Source organism: Marmota marmota, unplaced genomic scaffold, assembly GCF_001458135.2.
Source record: "Marmota marmota marmota unplaced genomic scaffold, marMar, whole genome shotgun sequence".
Classification (NCBI taxonomy): Eukaryota; Metazoa; Chordata; class Mammalia; order Rodentia; family Sciuridae; genus Marmota; species Marmota marmota.
Genome location: NW_025999869.1, coordinates 15959693 through 15985325, shown reverse-complemented (window position 1 = coordinate 15985325; position 25633 = coordinate 15959693). Strand labels below are relative to the sequence as shown.

General features: G+C 45.6%; 1 protein-coding gene across 3 annotated transcripts in view; it reads right to left on the bottom strand.

Annotated features, from left to right (window-relative positions):
• Positions 1–25633, bottom strand: part of Adam19 (ADAM metallopeptidase domain 19) — an 85333-nt gene that overhangs the window by 30348 nt on the left and 29352 nt on the right. For 2 of the 3 annotated variants that reach the window (XM_015492670.2, XM_048782713.1), the window contains exons 4-7: positions 18316–18394; positions 11598–11674; positions 2686–2878; positions 1951–2016 (exon numbers count right to left, since the gene is read on the bottom strand). In XM_015492670.2, coding sequence (XP_015348156.1) covers positions 1951–2016; positions 2686–2878; positions 11598–11674; positions 18316–18394 — 415 coding nt within the window. Of the gene's footprint in view, positions 1–1950; positions 2017–2685; positions 2879–11597; positions 11675–18315; positions 18395–25633 lie in introns of those variants that run through there. The other variant, XM_048782718.1, reaches the window with a different exon arrangement.

Below are 25633 nucleotides of genomic sequence, written 5' to 3'. Positions count from 1 at the left end.
CCTGCCACTCACACTGGGAGGCAACTCTTCAGGCCTGAAGGTCAGCGCTCTTCCTACCAACTGACACTGCTCCAGGATCTGCGCTTTGAGATTGTGCCCTGAGTACAGCCACCTTAGAATGAGGCCTTTTGGGGAGCTGGTAACCCTGTCTGCATGGGGTACAACACAGAGGGAGTTGTAATGAGCCTTGCCTGAAGGGCAGCCCAGGCAAGCACACCACGTGAGAACAGGCACCTGGTCACGGAGGCCCAGCGTGCAGAGGCGGGGCTGGGTTGTGTGGTTGGTTGAGTCTACAGAGGTGAGACCTGGAAGTAGCATCTGGCTAATTTAGGCCAATGGGGCTGAATCCAGTCTGCAGGTGTTCTCTTCAATATTGCCACCTCAGAGAAGCTTCCCCAAGTCCTTGAACCATGTGGGATTCTCCACTCCACGGACTCGAATCCTCCCTAAGGGATAACCTTGGTGGTTGCACACTTGAGAACTACAAAGCTTTTGTGGCTGTTGCTGCAAACTCTATGATGCCAGAGATGGGTCTGACTTCTTGCGAACTGTATCCTGAGCATTTGGCCCATCACAGAAAATCAGGGAATCATTGATGAATGAAGAAAATGAATGAGTGAGCCAGGTAGTTTTCATCAAATTCCAGATGAAAGGAATATAAATTAAAGTCTCCCTGTTGTTATAGTTTGGATATGAGATGTTCCCCCAAAAGCTCCTGTTAATGTAGAAATATTTAGGGAAAAAAAGATCAGCAGCTCAGGAGGCTGAGGCTGGAGGATCATGAGTTCAAAGCCAGCTCAACAACTTAGCAAGGCCCTAAGTAACTTAGCGAGACCCTGACTCTAAACAAAATACTTTTTTAAAAGGTCTGGGGGATGCGGCTTAGTGGTTAAGTGCCCCTGGGTTCAATCCTTCATATCCACCCCCCCCCCAAAAAAAAAATCACATCATGACAGCTGTAATGGAATCAGCTCATCTTAGGTTGAATGGACTGGGTGGTAACTATAGGCAGGTGGGACATGGCTAAAGGAGGTGGGTCACTGGGGGCATGTCCTGGAAAGATACATCTTCCCAGAGACCCCTCCCTGCCACCCCTCTCTCTCTGCTTCCTGACCCCACCATAAGCTGAGCAGCTTTCCTCCACTGGGCCCTTCCTCCATGATGTGCTGCCTCACCGTGGGCTCAGAACAATGATGTTAACCACCTATGGACCGAGACCTTTTGAAACTGAGCCCCAAATAAACTTCACCTCCTCTAAGTTGTTCTTGTTGGGGATTTTGGTCACAACAATGCAAAAACCTGACCAAGACACCTGCTACTTCTTTAGATAAGTGGGTTTCCAAAACTCTACTGGGCACAGAAATCACTGAATTATTTAAACACAGACTGTTGGACCTGGCAGTTTAGAATTCAGTAGGGCCCCAAGATCTGAATTTCTTACAAGTCCCTAAGTGCTACAGATGCTGCCAACCTGGGAACCATATTTTGGGAATCATGGCTTTATGTTCTCATTTGATAGCCACATGGTTATAAAAATGGACCCACACATGGGCAAGAAATTGGTATTCAGCTAGATGACAGAGAGTATATTTATTATCTCTATACAAAATAAAATTTTTAGAGAATTCATGGGCCCAGTAAGAATAAGCATCAGGACCTAAATTAGGACTTCAGACCCAGTCTGAGAAATGTCACTCCAGATAATGGCCCTACTCTTTTCCTTCTGATGAGTGTGTGGAGCTAGAAGAGACTTTTCTTGTTTTATTTTCTCTTTTTTCCCCAACTATATTAAAAATGGCCAAAAAAAGGATGGTTAGATTTAAGGTCAAAAATCATATGATAAATCAGAGAGAGATGAATGTGCCAGCATTTCCCCAAAGCAGCCCGAAGCCTGGAGTGTCAAAGCCATCAAGAGAGTAGATTCTATGCTCAAACCCATGGCCCCCTTACCTCTGCATAATCAGCCACAAGGTAAAGCTCCACGTACTTCATGGAGTGTATGTCTTCCCTTTTCATCTAAGGAAGAGATATAAGCAGATCAGAGCTATAGAAACCGTGAACTTGGCCTCATTTTAAAATCTGCTGAGAAAACGAGCTGGTGAGCTGGCGGTGAGCCTTCTTGCTTACGTTGTACTTGGGCACTAGAAACGGCTTGGGCTGTGGCTGCCATCAGCCTCACTGCACGACGCTGTCCACCTGCCATTTGGTTATTGCTGGAGGCCGCTCTGGGACATGGAATCCAGGCCTTTATTCTCAAAAACTAATGAGCTGACCTGACTAGCACAGGTAGAGGAGAGGTCGACACACTGTGAGGGAGCCTGCTGACGACCGAGTTTCCCAATAACCTTTAAGACCACAGACGATTTTCAGCATAAATAACATTTGGTGTACAAGGTGAAGTGGTTATTTCAGAAGGGGAAACATACTCTTTTTTCTTTTTGCTTATAGTTTCTGCAATCAACATATTAGAGCATTGTAAAACTAGTAGCATTTCCCCCCAAAGTAGTTATTCTCTTATGAGGGTGTCTCACACTTGATCATGACTTCAAATAAAAAAGAAGTTCTTCCCTTCTTCTCCGCCATTCTCTTTCAATTGATAAATACTCTTGGGTTCAAAGTAAGGGTGCTCAGAGGGGACAAGCCTAGCCCCAGGTTGACTAGTGCACAGAGAGTCTTGGAACTCACCCTGCGAGGTCCTTTCTTGGTCTGGCGTGTAAACTGAAGGGCCCAGTCCCTGGTGGTGAGCTTGGAGTGCTCAAACCCACAGTTCCCCGGGGGCAGCTTGAGATGTTCGGATCTGTAAATAAGGTGTTGGCTCTCGCTGTCAGGGAGGGGCTCAATGATGTAGCTGAGGTTACTGCTCACCATGATCAGTCCTCTGTTGATAGAAGAAATAGAATATCTGGTCAAAGATTTTTTCCAGGATCCTGAGTAAGTCCCTTGTACAGGCCCATAGGCATGTGGGCACAGTTGGTTTTGATCATTGGTTCTTCACCTTATTGTGGGGCCACGCACCCCTTTGTGAGGACCCGATGCAGGCTCAGACCTCCTCTCTAGAGAAATGCACTTGTAACCTGAGATGTGGCACACAATTTCAGGGCTCTGGGGCCCCCTAAATTCATCACAGGGCTTCCGGTTAAGAATCTCTGAACTAGTAAAGTCAGAAGGTGTTTAAAACGCTGGGTGCGGTGGCACACGCCTATAATCCCAGGGACTTGGGAAGCTGAGGCAATAGCATTGCAAGTTCGAGGCCAGCCTGGGCAACTTAGCAAGACCCTGTTCACAAATAAATAAAGGGCTGGGCATGTAGCTCAGTGGTTGAGCACTCCTTGGTTCCATCCCCAGCACAGAAAAAAAAAAAAAAAAGTTTAAAAACTTGTATCCAGGACGGTTAAAACTGATGAAGGACTGTAGGATCAAGATCCCAAAAGGTCTCCCAAACCAAACATGGCCTATGATAATCACAGGTCAGAACTTTATAGACTCTTCCGAAAAGGCAGTGGCTGGAGAAAGCCCAATGGCCTGCAGTTAGGAGACCTGGGACTCTTTGCTTCTCAGAAAATGTCCTAAATCACCCTGAGCCTCAATTTCCTCAACCCTAAAATGAAAACGGTAACTCACTAACTTATGAGGACTCCTAATAAAAATAAAAGGCAGCTGTCCTGGTACTTGGAAGCAAAGCTGGAAATGCAGGACTGGAGACGTTCCTGCTAGTCCCCAAGGCTCCTGCCAGCATGGCAGCTGTTTGGTGAAGTGACACCCACAACCAGGCATGGGTGGCAATTTTTTTTCCCCTTGATCATAGATTTTAGCCTAGAATTAGAATAAAGATGTGTGCTCATTTATTTTATTCTTCCTCTCACTAAGCTTTGACCGTGTTCCAGTTGAAATCTAGACATAATCCTTGTCCTTAAGAAGCCATGGGAGATTGGGTCCAGATTCCCCAAAGATTTCAAAATCACAGTCCGCTGTACAAAATGGTGTAGAATTTTCATATAACCTACTAACACTCCATTTAAATCAACGCTAGATTACTTATATAAAACCAAAACAATGCCAATAATATGCAAATAGTTGTTATGCTGTATTATTTAGGAAATGATGAAAAGAGAAAAAAGTTTATGTGTTCAATAGAGATGCAAATGTTTTTTTCAAAAATTCTCATCCCTGATTGATTGAAAATGCGGATGGATGTGAAGACCATCCATCACTCAAGGCCCATAGGAGGAAAGCCACTCACCCCACAAACATTGGCCAGGCTCCTGCTAGGGGCTGAGAATGGAATGGTGAACAAGATGGGCAAAGCCCCTGCCCTCATGAAGCAGAGTCTAAACCTGGGGACAGTGACTGCAATGGAAATGGAGATGGTAAAGAGGACTCATCAGCCCTCACACTGACGGACTGAATGCTCAGATGCTACCGATGAGGTCTCTGAGGGCTAATCCAGACTCCATGAGGAAGAGCTCCCCCTTCTTATCTGCTGCTCTCCCACATCATCAATGTCGGGATGAGGAGAGGCCCAGGCAGCAGGTATCTGCGTCCTCCATGCAGTGAGATGAACACCACAGCAAGAGAATGTACCCAAGGCTCTGGGCAGAAGGAAACCCAGGAGGAAGTCCCAAGGGCCTGGCAGTGCTTCAGGTACTTCAAAACCCTTCCTCAGACTCCTGTCCATCCAGATAGCGCCAAACCTAAAGTGTCTCCAGCTCCGAGTCCGTCACTATGATCTAGAAGGACTTCTCTCTCAGGTCATCTTGGCCCCACCCACCCCACCCCCACCCCATTGGGATGCCTGCCCAGGTTTTGTCCTTTGGGAAAAGTCTGTGACGCTCTCAGGAAAAACAATGCCAGCCCCTGGTCTGCAGTAGCCCTGCCCAGGTCCCATCCCAGACAGCTCATTCCTGTGCCAGTGGCCTGCCCACTTCCCAGCTGCCTCACCCAGGCGGATGCAGCAGTGCCTGCCCAGCCCCTTGGCAGGTCACCTAAGGTGCTCCCACAACAGCTGGGGGTGAAGTGGAGAGAGCAAGGGTCACATCCACTCCCCGATTCAGACAGGAAAGGGCAGAAGCAAGAGTGGCTAAGGGCATCCTGTTCCCAAGCTATCTTCTCACCTCAGCTGACCAGGACATCTCCTGCCATCTTGGTTTCCCTCAAAGGCTACAAACACAGAAGGCTGGATCACAAGCCAACTGATGCTCCCGTGTGTGTGCCAGGGTGTGGCTGCTGGAATTACAGCAGAAAGTGGAAGTTTCCATGTGAGAATGGGTGAGTTCCAGTATAGGGCCACAAGGTACAGTTGACCCAGCGTCCCATGAACAAGCCTCTGGGCCAAACAGAGAAGAGACCAAGCAAAAGTCTGGAGCATGGTAAATAACCACTGTTGTAGTAGCAATAAGTTATTAAGCCTTTGCTACAGACCAGGCATTTTATTATTCACACCAACTTTTATGATCCTTAAGAATGTTACCCTTATGGCATAAATGGGAAAACTAAGGCTCAGTAAGGTCAATTAACTAACTGAAAGTCACAAAGGTAGTAAGAGTAAAAAGTAGGGGCTGGTACCTCAGCCTTCTGCTTCTGAATTCAACAGCTTTAACCATGACCTGACACTGCCTCTGTCACAATAGCTCTGTAGCATGGATCAGAAAAGCATCCCCAGTTTATAGTCAGCTGCAAAAGAAGGTGCCAGCAACTCTCTTCTGAAGTTTGATTGGCCACTACCCAACTGGCCTGTCTGAAGACGTGAGAAGGTGAGAAGACAGGAGCATTTAGTCTACATTCTGTCCTCAGACATGGTGTACTGAGAGCTCATGGCGTCCCACACGCCGTGTTGACAAACATCACTCTTCTTTTATTCCCACATCACATTACAAGGCGTGCATCACCATGAGTCTCATTCTACAGATGAGAAAACTGAGGCTCAGAGAGATTAAATAATGAGCTCTCACAGGTACTATGGGGCTAAAGATTAAGGGCCATAGGCTCTGGATCCTATACCCTTAACCTCTATGCTATCTGCCTCCATTGGTGAGTTCCAAACCTGTGGGTTGGAGATCCCTAGGACCAGAGCTTCCGGAATTATAAGCATATTCTACAGTGTTGCTAACACAGATGCCCAGCCACCCTAGGACTCTGCAGGCTTATGCATCTGGGGACCTGTTGTCAGGTCCCCAGATGATTCCCTGCACAACCATTCTCGGAAACTCTGGCCAGGAGCCCACACTCTGCAGTAGGCACCTATTCTGTCTCAGGGAGTATGCAGATTAGTTTGAGAAACATCAGCTTGGAAGGTCACTGAAGGTCCACCTGGCAATAGGATATTGTGATCACTCCCCTCCTTCCCCCACTGCAGCCCCTGGTGATTCGCCCTGTGTCTCAGTTACAATCCTCCCAGACAGCCTGGGGGTGGATGGTGGAGTTTCTGAGAATGGGTTCTGGGGCCCTTCGCTGCCATCACCCCCAAGTCCTCTAGCCACCCTCCCCTGAGCACCTACCAGTCATTTATCCTTCTAAGAGCCTGAGTTGATCTAATTTGCTAAATGCTAAAACTGGCAGAGTTAGAGGTCAGCCAGGAGGCAGGGGCGGGGCCCAGGAGGCTGAGGGCCAGGACCTCACACGCTATTCTCCATTCTGTCTGTCCTATTCCTCATCGTTAAGAGCATGATAAATATGAAATTATATAGAAGAAGCTGGGCAGTAGGCAGTTCGTGTTTAACCCACAAATGACTGAAAGGCTCAACCAAATGCATCCCATCCATCAAGGAATTGAGCCAGAAAAGTTGCCCACTTACCATTCCTGAAAATATGCCCATTTTCAACTAAACCCAGAGGGACATGTCTAACATCCCTGCATCTAGACCTATCCTAAGATGCAACCACCCTGCTCCCTTTCTTCCCTGTCTCCCCTCTCCCCCAATCTGCATCCATGTAAAAGGGAATACAGAGAACTTCAAAGTCAGTACAGAGGGAGCAGAGAAGGTGTACAGGTGTTGTGCTCCCTTGGGACAGGGTGACAGGGCACAGACAGAGAGCATTGGCTCTGGACTGAGACACACCTGGATTCAAATTCTAGATCTACTGCCCTCAAGCTCTGTGGTCAGTTATTTGATAACACTGTCTATCTCCTGGGATCATTATGATAAAGAACTGAAGCAATGGGCAATGTTACCAATATCAAAGGTACCATTTTAAAAGAATAGCTGATAGTCATTGGGCACACTACTGTACGCCAGGCAAGGTCAATGGTTTCTTCTGTAGCCTTTTGACACATTCACACTGGTCATCTGCTATGGGTCAGGAAGAGCTCCAACCTCTGGGATACAGCATAATCAAAACAAAGTCCCAAGGAGCTGGTGCCCATCACCTAATAGAAATCCACCAGTGACATCAATATTGATGTTCCTACTTGACAGGTGAGAAGATGGGGACTGGAGAACTGTAGTGGCTTGTCAGGTTTTAAAGCAGGAACATTGCCTGACTCCAGATTCTAAGGTTGCACATGGTAATGGTGTTGCCTTCTGGGGGCTTAACTCACACAGTGACTGACACAAAGGGAACATTTATTATCTATTCTGCAGGAGGAAGTAAGATTTTCAAAGTGGAAAGGACCATGCCACTTCTTAAGGGCTAGCTGCGTAGACCCAAGCCACCTCCTTCCACTCCAGCCCCCACCTCCCTGAGATTCTGCCCCTTCTCTCTGCAGCCCAGAGATTCCACAATAAAGGGTATTTTTGATGGTCTGGTCTTCCCTGCTTTGATAGATGAGAAGAAAATCTGGAAAAAAAGGAACTTGCCCAAGGTCAGCCAGTGAGTTACTGCAGAGCTGGGGCAGATCCCAGGTCTCCTAATGCCCAGGCTCACTCATTCTGAGAGGATGGAGTCCACACACTTACTGTCCAAACCCACCTCCAGAACTAAGCCATCTATCTGTAGGACTAAAGGTAGGCAGGATAGAGAGCTTTCACTGTTTTTAGTTTATATGTTCCTGTGCCATTTCAATGTTTAACATTAAACCTGTATTACTTATAGAATGACAATTTTCAATAAGTATTGCCTTCAAAAATCAACAGCTCAACAATCAGGCACCCCTCCTGCTGACAGACCACGAGCTAGAGACACACACACTCATATGCACAATTTCCCAGGATGCACAGGCTCAAAGACACTTCATCCCTGACCTCGCTAGATTTCTTCACAAATACTAATCACTCCTGACATGCAGACCAGGTGTCAGTTGCATAGCTGTTGTACATGCAAGAAGTTGTGGTAACATCTAGAGGCTCGTCCTTACTTCATCTGAGACAAGCTTGGGGATGGGGACACTTGGCATTCCTAATAAAATGGTATGTCACATCTTTTTATGTGTGTAGTGTGTAAGTATCCATGGCTTCCACCCAATTCTCAAAGGGGTCAAAGCCTCATGTAAGATTATAAAGCACTATCTTACACATCCAGGTTCTTTTCTGCAAGGAATATTTCCATAAAGGACACACAAGAAGCCAATAACAATGCTGGAGGTGGGGACTTAAATCTAGAAATCTGGGGTGAGAAAGAGACTCATCTTCCATTGCACATTTTTTAAATACTATTTGAATTTATTTTTTCTATGACCAGGAATTACTTCTTCAGTCATAAAACCACCCACAGAGCTGCTTTGGAGAGAGGAGGGAACCCAGGAACCATCTGGAAGCTCCACTGAATTCCTCTAGCTTTGTATCATCAGCCTGATGATCCCACTTGGTATAAATCCTGCCCCTTTTTCCCCATCACAGGAGCAGGTTTCCAGGAGAGACAGGATCACAATGGAGATTCTGCACTGCAGCCTGGTTCTATGAGCCTTAGGGAACAACTTGAGTCTGAGCATCTTGGGTTTGAGTGCTGCTGCTGTGGCAGCTGCTCCCCCTCCAGGGTCCAGATGGAGCCATCTGGCATGAGTCTCCAGCTCTTAAGTCGGGCTGCCTACAACCTTGGTTCCTTAAGGTGTGCAGTGACAAGGCTGAGAAAAAAACGCTGGCGGGCCCCACCAGACGGAAGCACACTAAGCAGAAACACTTGGGCAGCTCACCCCATTTCCCCCGTCAGCGCGGCTGCTGGAATGATTTCCAAGAGGCCATGCCAAGTTCCCACTGCTCCAGACGGAGGGGACAGAGGATGAGGCAGAGAGAAGCAGGTCACACCTGCATGCTCCCTTTCCTCTTTCTTGGGAAGGACTTTGTTTACTTGCAGACTGCAGGTGGTGGTGGCTGGGCCTGTAAATACCACTGGGGCCAGTTGGCTTGGCTCAACCAAGTTGCTTGAGTGGGGGATTTGAGGCCACTCTGTTAATCACCTCCCGGCCAAAACCTATTTCCTGCCTGATTCCCTCTGGTGACTCACCACATGGCCTTCCAGAGGAGACATGGCCCAATTCATAAACAGACTTGTGGGGCCTGCAGGGAGAGGGGCCTTCGATTTTTATGGGAATGTGGCTGTCTTAGCATGGTTTCACTGTCATGGGATGATATGTCTGCCATATGCCTATAAAGTTCTGTAGACTTAACTAAGCACTTAAACTTAATCTCCAGCATAGCCGTCACTGATGGTCATCTTGCAGATGAGGAAACAGAGGACTTCAAAAATTACAGTGGCTGACTGTCTTCCACTTGTTCAGGACATGGGCATACCACAGACATCCAATACTAATTTGTTGAATGAAAGAAGTTGTCATTGAATGAATCAATTGATATGAGGAGAAGGGTGAGCAGGGCACATTGGCGCTGGCCTGTGATCCCAGTGGCTTGGGAGGCTGAGATAAGGGGATGGCGAGTTCAAAGCCAGCCTCAGCAACTTGGCAAGGACCTAAGCAATTCAGTGAGACCTTATCTCTAAATAAAATTTAAAAAAAAAAAAAAGGCTGGGGATGTGGCTCAGTGGTAAAGTGCCCCTAAGTTCAATCCCTGGTACCAAAAAAAAAAAAAAAAAGAGGGCCACCTTCTACTGGCTCCTAAAAGCCAGTGGTGGGCATGTATTTCCAATTCTGCCTTCAATAACGTCACATTGGTAGGTTGAAATTGGCTGTGATAAGAAACAACTCTACCAGCATACAGATGGTTGCTACAAATCATAGATTTTTCCCCCCCTTTTTCTTTCTTTTTTTAAATAGAGCCAGTTTCTAGCATACTGGATACAGGCACCAGCATAGGCAACCAGAATCCAGGTTTTTGGATCATCACTCCTTTTCAAAAAATAGAGAAGGGAGAGTAGGGGGAGCCTAAAAAAGTGATATTTATCACTTCTACGTGGATAGATCCTGCTATATTTAAGGCTGATGGAGACAAATGAATATGTGAAATATAATTCACATGCTGAAGGAACACAGTCTGAGGTACAAACTGTAATGTGCACACAGATCACCTGGGGTAAAATGCAGACTGTAAACCAGTAGGAATGGGTAGGACCCGAGATACTGCATTTTGAGCAAGATCCCAGGGAAAGCTGATGCTGTCCATCTACAGACCACACCCGGAGAAGCCAGGCCCTGGAGGAGATTGAGTGCTACGTCAGAGGTCTACTAACACATTTAACCTCACATCATGTATATAGTCTCTTGATCCACCTTCTACAAATGAGACCATGGAGACCCAAGGTCACCCAGCTGGTAAACTCCTACCAGCAGGAAGTCCAGATTGGAGACGGAAGAGTTGCCCTCATACAACACCATCTAGATAGAACTTTTCAGTTGATTCTCTGTCTTGAAAATTACCCTGGCCTCCCCCTTCTCCTCCCATCTTCTCTTTGCCCTAATTGCTTATTATTCTATTTCACTGACTACATTTTCACTATCCTTCTACCACAGAAGAACTAGAAGTGGGAAGGAATGCTCAAACTCAGTTTCAAGTTTATTAACCATGTCACTTATTTCCTGTCTTCTGTTGCTTTGACAGCTAGGACTCGCTGACCCTGGAGGGACTGGCCTTCCCACAGTTAGCCAACTCCCAGAGACAATAAACAACTTGCCAGCTACAAAGACTTTCTCATGCAGGCCGGCTAGCCAAAGCCCATAACCCACCATCTACTTTCTTGAGCTCACACCTTCTGGGTAACTGCCCACCTGCCCCATCACCCCAGGACCAGGCACCAGACAACTAAGGACAGACAGCCCCTGAAACTGTGCAAAAGAGAGAATCCTAAACCTGCTTGCCCTGCCTCCCAGATCCTCCCTGTAGAAACCACGATAAAGACACCTGCCCGCATTTCTCCTCGCTCCTCTGTCTCTCCAGCACCCCAGCACATCCCCATGTGGCCCTCGTGGCATAGTGTGTCCCTTCTTCTTCTGGTCAAATCTCCCAATTTGTTGGCATTATGATTCTTAAGTAAACATAAAACCTTTATTTTTAAACATCAAGTTCCTTAGTAAGGGTAAACCCAAAGACCAGTTAACATGTGAATGATCTAGATTTCCCTGGTACCTCCCAAACTGGGCCCTTCTTAGAGTTATCCACACACACTCTCAGTGGGCTCTTTCCCAGGGTCCTTGCTGTGAGTTAGTCCTGCTTGTCTTAAAAATCCCACTCCTGGGGAGAATGTCAGGTGCCCTCTGCAGCTTCAGGATCTCTTACCTAAATCCCCTGCAGGAGCTGAGTGTGACGCTGGATTCTTGCGCCTTCCTCACCATGCCATGGTAAAAGCAGTGATCCTAGCAAAGAGAAAGGGACTGGTCAGGCAGTAACACTGGTAAGGATAGCAATGTTAATGTCTCATGAAGGTGATAGACGATTGACAGCTTATACTATGTTTACTCTAACCTTATAGTACCTTTACAACATGCAAAGAGCTCTCTAAGCCACCCTTTTCTTTGGTTCTCAAAATAATCCTGAGAGGTGGGGCAGAGCAAATGTCATCATGCCCTCTGAACAGATGGAAAAGCTGAACTCACAGAAGCAGAGATTTCCCAAAGGTCTCCCTGCCAGCTGGAGAACAGAGGTTCTGGAGATCTGGTTCAGAGAGATTTCCATGGTGTGATGTCAGCCACAGAACACTGGCTTCTGAAGGATCCCACTTCCCCCCCCAACATCACCTTTGTAATCCCTTGCAATGGGTTCAACTGCATCCTCCTAAAATTCATGTCCACTTGGAACCTCAGAATAGGACTATATTTGGAAATAAGATCTTTGCTCATGTAATTAAGTTGGCATGAGGTCATACTGGATTAGTGTGGGTCCTAAATCTAACAACTTATGTCCTTATAAGAAGAAGGGGAAAATCAAAGGGAGGTCGGTAGAGGAAAGAGACCAAGGGGGAGGAGGCAGGGAGGGAAGGGGAAATGCTGGGGAGCGATATTGGCTAAATTATGTTGTTATATTGTGTGCACGCATGAATATGTAATTTCAAATTCCAACAATATGTACAATTATAATGCACCAATAAAAAATGAGGGGGAAAAGATTACAACAAAAAAAAGAGAGAGGAGGAGAGGAGAGGACACAAAGAGACATACACAAAAAGAAAAGAAGTTGTGTGAAGATGGAAAAAGGTACACTCATACACGGATGGTGGGACTGCAAATTGGTGCAGCCAAGTTGGAAAGCAGTATGGAGAATCCTTGGAAAACTGGGAACGGAACCACCATTTGACCCAGCTATCCTACTCCTCAGTCTGTACCCAAAGGACTTAAAAACAGCATACTACAAGGACACAGCCACATCAATGTTTATAGCAGCACAATACACAATAGCTAAACTGTGGAGCCAACCTAGATGCCCTTCAGTGGATGAATGGATAAAGAAAATGTGATATATTGATATATATATATATATACACACACACACACACACACACACAATGGAATATTACTCAGCAATAAAGGAGAATAAACTCACGGCATTTTCAGGTAAATAGGTGGAGTTGGAGGATATAATGCTGAGTGTAGTTAGCCAATCCCCAAAAACCAAATGTTGAATGTTTTTTCTGATATAAGGAGGCTGATTCATAATGGGGCTGGGAGGGGGAGTATGGGAGGAACAGATAAATTCTGGATAGGGCAAAGGGATGGGAGGGGAATAGAAAAGATGGTGGAATGAGATGGACATAATTACCCTAAGTACATGTATGAAGATATGAATGGTATGAATATACTTTGTGTACACCCAGAGAAATGAAAAAATTGTGCTTTATATGTGTAATATGAATTATAATGTATTCTGCTGTCATACATAACAAATTAGAATACGAAACAAATTAAACAAAAAAAAAAATGATGGAGGCACACTGGAGTGAGGAAGCTCCTGGGAACACCAAGGAGCCACTAGAAGCCACTAGAGTCAAAGGAGGATGATTTTTCCCTAGAGGTTTTGGGGGGAGCATGGTCCTGCAATACCTCAATTTTAGACTTTGAGCCTCTAAAACTTTGAGAAGATTTCTGTTGTTTTAATCTTCAAGTTCATGGTGCCTTGTTAGAGCAGCCCTAGGAAATGAACACACTCCATGCCCTCCAGAGCTCAGGATGCTCTTGCTCCCCTGAATCCCTCCACACCTGGATCCCTCCACACCTGAATCCCTCCACACCTGGATCCCTCCTGGCTGGGCACTCGGGTCCATGAGGCCTGGTACTCTTCACTACTCATTATGCTTCACAGCCATCTGGTCTCCCCACCCCAGCTGGATTCCTCCATCACTACAAATAGCACGTGCCAGGCCCTGGCTAGGCTTCAGAGATACAATAATAAGCAAACGGAGACACACAGCTCCAGTCTTCAAGGGGTTTGTGGTCTTATTATAGCCACTCATTTATGAAGAAGCTTTAAAAACATAATTACAAATAAAAGTCCGAGGTGCTAGCAGAATAGCCATGGCATTTGATAAACAGGGTAGCTATAGTATTTATGAGGCAATTAAGGCACTGTTGAGAGTGCTAAAGCAGACACCTGGTGAAGATGGAGGGACAATAACAGGGGAAATGTTCCCTATGAGCTTGTTCCCAAGTAGGTCCACAGAGATGAGCTGCCAAGAATAGAAAGAAGGTTCGGAAAACATCTGAAGGAGCTGTAAACCACACAGCTGCAGACGTGGGAACGTCTCTTCTTCTAACACCTGAGCCTGAGCAAGGCACATCATAAATGCTCGGGCTTTCACCTACGTGACAGTCCAGGGGACCTGTCTCTAGGACCATGCTGCCTGCTGTTTCCTTGTCCATCCCAGGCAGAGATGTGCTTATCTGTATTTTCTGCCTCCACCTCCCTCCCAGCACCAGCATGAGTACAGCCAAACAACAAAATTCAAGCATTTCAGCACAGCCAGGCCAGGTTCAACGCAGCCTCCTGCAGGCGCCAGCTGTGTAAGCAGTTCCACAGGCTCTCTCTGGCCTTCAGCGTCCACAGCCTTGCTCACAGAGGACTGTATACAAAGAGAAAGCTTTAGGATTGACAGAGAGATTTCACCATACCTGGCCCAGAGTGGCAGCCATTCCACATCTGTGACCATGGTATCATTAACTCCTCCTTCATTCAAGGCACAATGAGGGATGTGGAAACCCACCAAGGGGCTGAATCCATGGTTCTCGCTGTGCCAATTCTATCCTGTCCAGCTGAGCTGTGCAGCCAGATCAGAGGATGCAGGCCAAGCTGACACTAAGCTCGGGCCAGTTCTCTGGACCACAGGTGCCCTTTCATCTGCTGATAATCCGCCGAGCAGCCATGTGGCTCCTCTGTCCATGAACATCCACACAGTTGGGAGGAGGAACAGGCATCGGCCCCCTCTTTGCATCAAACTCTCCTGGACTTTTAACAAGTCAGATTCTGACCTTCAGAGGAATGCAAAGGAAATTCACTGAGCTCAGGGGACGTCCCACAGCACCTGTGAAAGAAGATAAGGCAGACACAAAACCCTCCTTCTGGCCAGGAGTCCATCTATCTTCAAATGTCAGCCTGTCACACAGCATCTCTACCTTCCCCTGGGCTCTGGGACCTGGAGGTGGATCATCAGATGATCCAGTTCTGAACCTGGTCCTTAGAACTCAAGAGTGAGGCCACAGACTCCACAGCACAGGTGCATTCACCAGAGGAAAAGGGGCCGAGTACTCCCAGGGAGAGAGGGGGCCGGGTCTGTAAGGGGTAAATGGGGTTCATAAAAGTTGCAACACTGGAGAGTCAAGGAGTTCAGAAATGTAGGTCAGCCACAAGCTGCAAAATGCTGGTACCCTCACACGGCAAAGAGAACTCAAATCCAGAGGCAGCTCTGAAGAAGCTCTGTACTGCTTCCTGTTTTTGGACTGATGCTAACAGTACACAGCCCAGATGCTCTCTAAAGTAGCAAAACAACCGATTCTTACAACAGGCTCTACAATTGACAGAGGGCTTTCACACGCATTGTCACACGTGATCATCACACCTGCCACTTACTGTTAGTAATAGTAAGCGCTGCCGGCTCTCCGGCTCTTACTACCTAACAAACAACTTTGGTAGGTTTTTTTTTTTTCCTTTAATTTTGAGCACAGCCTTATGAGGAAGATAGTATTATTCCCGTATTTTAAAAGGAGACAACTAAAGGTCAGAGTGGTCTTAAGTCACTCACAAAGTGACAGAGCAAAGTAGAGATTTGAATCCCAGCAGCCTAGCCCTCAACTCCAACCTCTGCTTCTCCCAGCATCATAATGACATAGGACCTGACTTGCCAAAGCTTTGTCACCCTCCAGCATCTCAAGCAACAAAACAGAGAAGTTCCAGTCTAAGCCTTGCCACTTCTGAGCGTGGGCAAGTTACTCTTCCTCTTCTCCTCTCAACTCTCTCATCTGTAAACTATGGAGCTGCAAGAGATGTTTATAAGTTCCCATAAAAATCAGTGATTCATCTTACCCTTCCAATAGTCCCAAGAGTCAGATATCAGCATATCCAATTTTTGAGATGAAAAAACAACAATGGTATGGTCCAAAGGGTTGATTAAGGCCACATAGCTAGTTAAAGCCAAGACTACAACACTGGCTTGGGACCTGAAGCCCTGTAACTCCTTTTGTTGGAACACATTCACACACCCATTCCCCCAGTGACCTGACCTAGATCAGGGCTACAGCCTTGATAAGGTCCCAGAACTCAAGGCCAACGGTGGACACAGAGTGTAGACCTCACCATTTGGGTCAAGAGCCCCTAAGTGGTTTCTCCCGTTGCCATTGCTCCTGGATTTCTGTTTCCAGATGAGCTGACTGGCAGCCCTGTGGGTCTGGGTAGGGGCCAGCAGTAGGGTAGCAGAGGATGTAAGAAAATAGTGAGCTGTGCCAGGATTCAGCTAGGATGTGCCTCCGTCAATACGACCTTCAGGAAGGAGGAGGGTTCTGGGGCTGAGGGGGAGTTCTCTTCCACTCCTTTGTTTCTGAAAGGCCTTTACAACATCTCTGCCTAATGCACAAGCAGAGAGCACAAAGAACAAGTCAAGGATCAGCCATGAAGTCATTGCATTATGCAGCTTCTCTGTCTGATGGGGTTACCCCCGGGGGTCTTTCACAGCAGGAAGCATGAGCTCATGGGGAACTTGTGGACTGAGACCCATTCTTGAGCTGTGGGCACAGAAATGGGAGGAACTCAGAGGAGGGTGCTTTTGTGAGGGTGTAATAACTAGGGGCTTTCTATGCCAGGCTGTTACTCAGCCCCTAATGCTGCCCCAGAGGCACAGAACTGAGGTCTGAAGAAGGGACGAGAAATTCTGACCAAGGGGCACTGAAGAGGTGTGGAGTCACAGCTGGACAGCCTCCCGGAAGATAGGAAGACACAGTCCAACATGCCTGCTGTGGACACTGGCCACTCTTTCAACTCTTGGTAGAAGGTCTTGGTGGAAAAGGTGCATTGAGTACTAACTTTCATGCCCTGAAATACCACACAGCCCCTCCTACCAAGACACTACACTCTACAGCCCTTAGATCTTCCAAAACTTAACTGTTCTATACCCCTTACCCCATTCATGAGTAATCTCTTAAACTTATCTGAGCTATTCTTGACTGATAGTAGTTGTAGTCTTGTTAGACATTTACCCTCTAGCAGGGAAATCTCAAAGAATGGGCCATGTGGGAATCTCAGGTTCCGTGAGAAGCTGCTGGAATAGCACTGAGGCAGAAGGATGTCCTTGCCCTTCTCTATACCACATCTCAGATCCACACGCCCCAGGAGTCCATTTCACTCTGCCCCAAAGGCAGAAGACCATGGCCTCTCCTGCTCTGCCTTTCCTTACTTCACCCCGTCAGTATAGAAGGGCCACTCTATCCCAGGGTTTCTCAACTTGGGCACTGTTGACATTTGAGGATGGACAATTCTCAGTTATGGAGGACTTGTCCTGTGCCTTGTAGGATGTCTGGCAGCGTTACTGGCCCCTGACCACTACGTGCTAGAGTGTCTCCCACCCCTCGGTCATGGGAACAATCGAAACCATCTCTAAATATTGCCAAGTGTCTCTAGAAGGGGAAAATAGCTCCTAGTGGAGAACCACTGTTCTGAGCCTACAAATCTCATAGGCATCTATGAGATATGATATGAAATACATATGAAATACATATGATTCACTCCCCTAAGTGTCCACGATTGGGATGTGATGAAGCAAACCAATGTGACCACCTAAAAGACCATTCTGTCACTGATAAACCTTCGGCTTTGTGCATATATCCTGGCTCAAAAACAACTTGGAGGGAGAAATGTCCGATATAAAGACAGACACAAAATAAGAAAACCTTCATAACATAAAAGCACATCAAAAAGGCAGACTATAGAATGAGATGGACATCATTACCCTAGGTACATGTGTGACTGCACATGAGGTGTGACACTACATTGTGTACATCCAGAGAAATGAAAAGTTGTGCTGCAATTGGGTACAATGAATCAAAATTCATTCTGCTGTCATATATCCCTAATTAGAATAAATAAATATTTTTAAAAAGGCAGACTATAAAATTTGAATGTACAGTGATTACAACTCTGTAAACCCTAAATATCTACTTAAAAAGGGGGAGGGGACTGATCAAAATGTAATTGGGTGAGATAACAGAAGTATGAGCAAATTATTTTACTTAAATTTTTGTTAATATGTGGATAATTGACACAACACCCAACATCTTCATGATGCTTTACACCAATTTTAATTGGTGTGATTACCCTAAAACATTCTATTTGTTTAGCAACTTTAGCCAGCAATGTACAGTGAGCACATGTTTTGCTTCTCCTGTTTGCTCCTTTGGTCTTTAGTCAGGGGAAGAAATTCCTTTAGAGAAGGCACCATGTCCATCACACCTCTCCTCAGTCCCTAGGGGTGGTGCCCAGATAGGGCAACTGCAGGAAAAGATATTTGTTGACCTGAATTTACCTCAGGTTTCAGCATGGAGGTTTGAGGGTTTCCATCTGGAGTGTAGTGGGTTTCTGTGTAGGCCGGAGCAAAAAGTTGCCTGCAAAGAAGAAAAACAAACATTTCAACCTATAGTTAATAGACTCCAACCTCCTGGTAACAGCATTTGGTCATTTTAATGGAAGCAGAAGTGTCATTCCAAGCACCTCCATGCAGAAGACACTGGGCAGCCATAGGAGTTATAGAATAAAAAGAAAATGAGGGAATGTTTCACTAATTTTATATACATTGAGAACTCCAACCAGATAAAGTTGATAGAACTAAAGCAATAATCTTTTCTTTTTCTTTTTTCCTTTCTAGTTCATGAGAAAATACAAAGAGGAACACACAGGCAGCATTTTCTAGGTTTTGTAACCCTTGATTGATTTTCCGACTTTGCATGCACCAATTTTAAGCATCAGCACTTCAACTTTTCTCTCTGAGGCATGCTGTAGTGAGATTATCAATCAAGGGGTCCCACCTGGCTCTGGCCAAGGGCTTGGCCCATGTTTTAGGCAAAGCCATAGAGTGGTGTTGCAAGGTCTAAACAGACTCTTGTTGCTTATGCCTGAATTTTTTGAGAACTAGAGCTTCAGATTTCCTGAGTCTTGGTAATTCTGTACGTCCCCCATCCAATGATTTTTTTTTTCTTTCTCTTTCTAAACTGGGACATTGGTTTTTCTTTTGTCACAGACCTCTGAAGCTGAGAATGAGAAATCCTCACCAAAGGCCAGAAGACACTGAACAAGGTTCCTAGAATTTCTCCAGGAGTCAAAAGAAAAGTAAAAGAGTCAAGTGGATGTTTCAATTAGCCCAGCAACATTAAAGGCACAATTATTCTATAGAGAGTCAAGGTTAGGCATTAAAAAAAAAGGATTCTCATGAAAGACACTACTAGAATTGGAGTCTGACCCCCAAACAACAAAAAAAGTGATACAGATCTCTATCCACAAATATGGACAGATATCCAAAATGAAGCTAGATAGAAACAGTAAATTTCAAAAAAGTTTGAGTTTTCATTTTTTTGGTACCAAGGATCAAACTCAGGGGTACTCAACCACTGAGCCACATCTACAGCCCTATTTTGTATTTGACTTAGAGACAGAGTCTCACTGAGTTGCTTAGCACCTCACCATTGCTGAGGCTGGCTTTGAACTCGCGATCCTCTCATCTCAGCCTCCCAAGCCACTGGGATTACAGGTGTGCGCCACCGCTCCCAGCCAGAAAAGTTTGAATTTTAGAAGTCATTTTATTGAAAAACTAACAATCGTACACACTTGTGCATGCATTGAAAACAACTGGAAAAACAAATGCCTCTTGTTAATGGTGATTATCTCAGGATTGCAGAAGATATTCACAGCGTAAGTTACAAGCTTCTGAAGTCTATTTTTAAAATCATCTGAACTGAAAACATAATTCAAAACTGCTTTTGAAAAGAAGAAAATGTAGGCTGAGGCCAACCCAGACAGCCAAAAGAATCTGAAGGGCTAACCTGGGTGGGGGAAGAGGTGACATTCCCTAGTGAGAGAAGGTCATCAGTAGAGTCACTAGTGCTACTTCCAGCTCCAAGTTCTCTGACTCCTGACTCAGGTTCCCTCACCCCCCCAGGGTGCAATTGGAAGGCAAATACTAACATCCAAACTCCACAAGAAGAAAAGAAACCCAACAGGGATATGTAAAAGGAGCAAAACACAAAACCCAGCTGGTGCAGAGAAATTCATTCACATGGAAATACTGGGTCAGCAAAGAACATGCCAAAATCTGTCTCCCAGCCCTTCCCTCTTCCTCCTTGGCTTCTAAGCAGCCCAGGAGCTAGGGGAAGAATCACTCCTTGGTCTACAGGAAACAAACTCCATGAGGGCAGAGGCCAACTAGTTTTGCTCACTGGTATGAATCAGTGCTTCACATAATTTTGTGTAAGGAAAGAACTAGTATCTAGTGACTGAAGGAATGAGTGACAGGTTCAGGAGACCCAGAGCCTGGAGCACGGTCTGGATTCTAGAAGACTCATGTTCTGATCTAGCTCTGACTTCTACTATCTCTTGGGTCATAAGCTGGCTTCTTGACCTCTCCAGACTTTTGTTTCTTCTTACACACACACACACACACACACACACACAAAGAGGATAATACACTAGTTGATAAGGGTGTCTTAAGAATCAAGCAACCCAATAATCCATGAAGCGGGCTGACCCAATGCCTGGCACAGAGCCAAGTGTGGTAAAATTTAATGATTATCGTTATTGCTTTCAACAGGGATTATGATGGAACAAACCAGAAAAGCTGATGAAATTTAAGCTGTTTCCCTTACTCTCCTCAGCCCTTCACTCCCCACTTGAGGAGGTGATAAAAAACAGTGAGTTCACAGTGCAGCCCCATTTCCTGGGCTTCCCTCACAGGCTGCATGATGGATGGCTGGTAAGGGGTTCAGGGTTTAGTGGCCCATCCTGGGTGCCAGTGGGGAGATGTCAATTTTCCCACAGGAAAAGCACTCATAGTACATACATTCTCAGCCTCTTTTGAGTATCAGCAGAGAGAGAAATCATGGATCCAGTGACATTTAGATGTGATCCAAAGTGAGTCTTGGCAATGTCCGCATTCTTGTCAGCTGTCAGACACACGTCCTCAGAAGATATGACTCTTTCTGCAGCTTCTTATTCTGAGGATCTGTTCCCACCCTCATAGGACTCTTAGAGCCACAGCATTGAAAGGGACCTTAGCTATTCTATGGTGAAATCCATTCCACCGTGGCTCCCTGAAGGCAAGCGCCTCTGCTCTTTTAAGGTCCCTCCCCCAGGTCCCAGCTCTGACCAGGCAGTCCCAAGTTTATTATGAATTTCATAAGTGGAAAAATGAATAAATGAATGAATGAAACTTCCAGCTAGTATAGGAATCTGCAAGGTATCCATTCAGCATTGGAACTTCCAGGGGCAGGAGCTCATTAGACTACCCTCTCCAGTTCTGACCACATGTAGTAGTTATGCGTGTTTGTTTTGTTGTTGTTGTTGGTTTGTTTGTTTGTTTTGGTACCAGGGTTGAACTCAGGGGCACTCAACCATTGAGCCACATCCCCAGCCCTTTTTTGTATTTTTATTTAGAGACAGGGTCTCACTGAGTTGCATAGGGCCTTGCTAAATTGGTGAGGCTGTCTTTGAACTTGCGATCTTCCTGTCTCAGCTTCCTGAGCTGCTGGGATGACAGCTGTGTGCCACCTCGCCCAGCTAGTTAAGTACCAAATTGAAAACCTCCTCTCTTTAGGCACTCTCCAGCTTTTATCCTGCCTTTTGAACCTACAGAGAACAATCTGCTTTCTCTTCCACCTAACCTCCTTTCAAATCAACATTTATTTGAAAGTGCAAATTGTCCAGTCCCACCTCAGACTTAGAGAATCAGACAGAAACTGTGGCTGGGGCCACACCTTCTGTTCTAGCAACTTTCCAGATGATTCTGATGCAGGATCAAGTTTAGAATCACCGCCCCAGACCATAAGTTCTCTAACCAACTTCAGAAATGCCTAAACATGTCTCACTGTCCAAGACCCCCCTTACCTTCCTGCCTCCACCACATCCTGGATTGTTCTGAATTTGGGAAACCCAGAGAGTTCGCAATCGGAACTGTCTGCATGTGTCCCAAGTCCTAGGTCCTGGCTTGTTTCATTTTTCCATCATGGCACACCCACCAGGTAGGTCCTCATACCTTCCCTGTTTTGTACTTGAGGACATGGAAGCTCCCCGTGCCCACAACATGGTACCAGAGCCAGATTCCATCTCATGTCTGTGGGCCCCAATCTTTAAATACTTTCTGACTCTTGTAGGTGGAAGCATAAAACTCAAACATTGCCCAGAACCTGTAGACCAAACTGTAATTTGATGGTGATGACAAGTGACCTTGAGGTCATGTGTGAGATCACAAAAAAAAAGGAGACCATTAACTCTTGGATGTGAAAGTCTGCTGAGAAGAAAAAGTAGATAAACAAGAACTTCAGGGCTAATTATATTGAAATAACCCTTTCCCCAAATGGGTCTGCAGACTCAGCCAGGTCCTTCCTTCTAGAAGCAAAAGGAAAGGTCAAGGTTTATCCCTCTCTGCATGATTTTACCAAGAGGGGATAGAATATTGCTTTCAAATGCTCCCCACTGCCCTAGGTAGAGCTGTCCATGTCTCCATGCCCATGTACCCAGGTGGGTCCCTGGTGCTTTTAAGACAAAGGATACTGTTATCCACACAGAGAGGAGACAGCATGGACACTGAGTGGCCCAGCCTGGCCCAGCTGTCCTTTCTCTGACTACATCTTGTTCTCATCTCCTCCCTGACAAGGGGCTGGCTCAGCACATCGGCAGGAAGCTGTCTTTCACCGCTGGATTACATTAGGATTTTCAGGAAACGAGTAGTGAGTGATGTGTCTCCAGGAAGAGAGGAAGACTGTCCAAGATTTCCCACCCCACCCCCTCCTTTGGCTGCTGGCTTTGATAGAAAAGCCATTCTTTTGTATCCTATTACCTCCAGCCCTATATAGCTGTTCTGTGCTCAGAAGCTCAGGGGCAGGCAGAGATCAGCAGAAGATTCTCCATCCTGTCACAGTATCCTCTCAATAACCACAGGTGGCACTGGACTTTGGGTAAAACCAAGATTGCTAGATACCAGAGTCCTGGGGCAAAGCTACCACCTCGGAATCCCACCTAAGAAAAGAAGCTGTCCCCCCAGATACCAAATAAAACGTTAAGATCACGCTCCAGGGAAGAACAGAATTGTCCCTGGGAATCTGACACCTTCCTGTTCCAGCAGCCAGGAACCTAAGGCTCGGAGTCTTCAAACCCAGGACTATCTCTTTAAGTAGGATTTACTGTCAGACAAATTTCAAAAGCCTCTCTAAGCTAAAACTCCCTCTTGGGAGGGAGGAGCAGAGAGACTAAAATAAATCAGCAAAACATCTTCTGGGAGCTCAACCCGCCTTCCTCCCTCATCAAATAAGCAAACTGGGGGAGATAAAATGATAACAATTTCCAAACCACCTAGAGAAAGAGCTCTCTCGAATGCACATGCTCAGCGTTAGCAAGCGTTGCTCTGATCATTCCAGGGTTGACCCTGACCGCTGCCTCCTCCACCAGGATCTTGGCTCTGTGGAGTTCCAAGTCTTGTACCCTGGTAATGCCTGGGGAGGTACAGCCTTGCTGCTCCCTCTCATTTGGCCTGAAAGGGCCTCAGCCAATAAGGGTTAGTGACAGCCTAGGCACACATTCTAAATTCCATTATGGTGACACTCAGCCTGATAACCATCCAGAAAGGCTCTCTCCCAGCCCTACTGAGAATGACTTTCTCTAATTAAGGACCAAGAAATATGCATGCTTCGTTTTTCCAGGTGATTTTTTTTTTTAATCAACTCCAAGTTCTCTTTCCCATTCCCAGACTCCTAGTCACCTTCTAAAAACCTAAAACTGATTTATACATATGTACCATTTTTATGTGTCAACTTATTTTTTAAAAATCTAAGGAGGATATAGGCACAGCATTGAGGGAAAATGTAGGCTAAGACTGCTTTGCTTTCAGTGTCACTTTCTGACTGTCCTTTTAAGTTCTGAAATGAGGCAAAAGATGATGCTTCCTCTTAGGGCCACACCAAAACATTGTCACGTCTTAATTCTCAAAGAAATCAGGGCCTGGCTAAGGTTCTTGGGGGCTCCAGTGGGAAATCAGAGCTTTCCTTATTTTTTTTTATTTTTATTATATTTTATTTTATTATTATTATTATTTTTTTTTTGCAGTACTAGAGACTGAACTCAGGAGCACTCTACTACTAAGCTGTATCCAGCCCTTTTTATTTATTAATTGGGGGGGCAGGCAGGGTCTTGCTGAGTTACTCAGGCTGTCCTCAATCTTGCTATCCTCCTGCCTCATCCAACTTCCTGGGATTGTGATATGTGCTACCATGCCTAGCTTTATACCAGTTGTAGCATCTTGCTGATTACTCCATTAACTCAATAAATAAAATTTTGATAAGTGCTGACTGTGTATTTGTACAAGAATTATTTTCACTTGGGCTACCTAAACACCTTCCATTTCCTAGACTGCAACAATAAACTGGGTGATAATTACTATCTTATAGCAATGAAGGAAGCTCAAATGAGAAAACGCATTCAAATCCTAGCTCTGACACTTAAAGGTTGTGTGACTTTGAGCAAGACAGTATCCTGTCTGTATCTCGGTTTTCTCATCTATACAATGGGGAGAATGACAGCATCTCCTTCAACAGGGTTGCTGTAAAGTCTGTGCCTGGCATATAGAGAGGCTATACGACTACTTGTTAAATAAAATTTTTTAAATGTTAAAAATAATTCTTTATGCAGTATAAAGTATTTGCAATCTACAGAAATCAACTGTTACCATTTTCTCCAAGATTAGCTATGAACAGATGTGGCAAAATCTAGATAATTGTTGACTCCAGACAACAGGCATTTGTCTATTCCTAAGTCTCTCTCTTTTTTGGGTACGTTTGATTGTAAATTCTGATACTAATGTTTCAAATTAGCTAGGAGATACTGGGCAAGTCATAGGCTACTCAGCTTCCCTGTCCCTTTCTATCAAAAGGCAAAGGTTCAGGACAGACAGGCACTGGGAATCCTTTCTGAAAAGCAGAGAGTATTATTTTAATGTGATGGTCTATGCTGGTCCATATTTGAGACAAAGATAACAAATTCGGTATTATTCTATTTTTATGTTTATTTATCTTGTGGTACTAGGAGCTACATCTGTGCTACATCCCTAGCTTTTCTAATTTTCATTATTTTATTTTGAGACAGAGTCTCATTAAGTTGCCCAGGCTGGTCTCAAACTTGTGATTCTCCTGCCTCAGTATCCCAAGTAACTGGGTCTAGCAGGTGAGCATGACTGTACCTAGCCTTATTTTGGGTTTTGGAAAGTGAAAGAAAGAGGGAGACGTGAACTGGAGCTATTTCAGAACCAAGACTTCCAGGCCAGCGCTCATCTCACCTCTGACTCCAAAGGAATGGAAACAGAGATGCCAAAGGCATGGCCCCAAATCCAAATAAGGCATGGATAAGTCCGGGGACCTAGTTGCAGAGATATTCTTTTTTGAGGGAGCAGAAAGGCCACGGAAGGGGCAACCTTAAAAATTGTTCCTATAGTAAAGAGCTGGGACCTCCTCCTAATCCAAGGACTCACATGCACAAGGAGCCTCACTGCCAAAGGATCAGTTTTGTAAGCAACACTACAGAGGCAAGATGGCGCCACCCGCAAATCCGGCAAAAAGCCAGAGCTACTCTGTATGTTGTCTTTAGCCTCC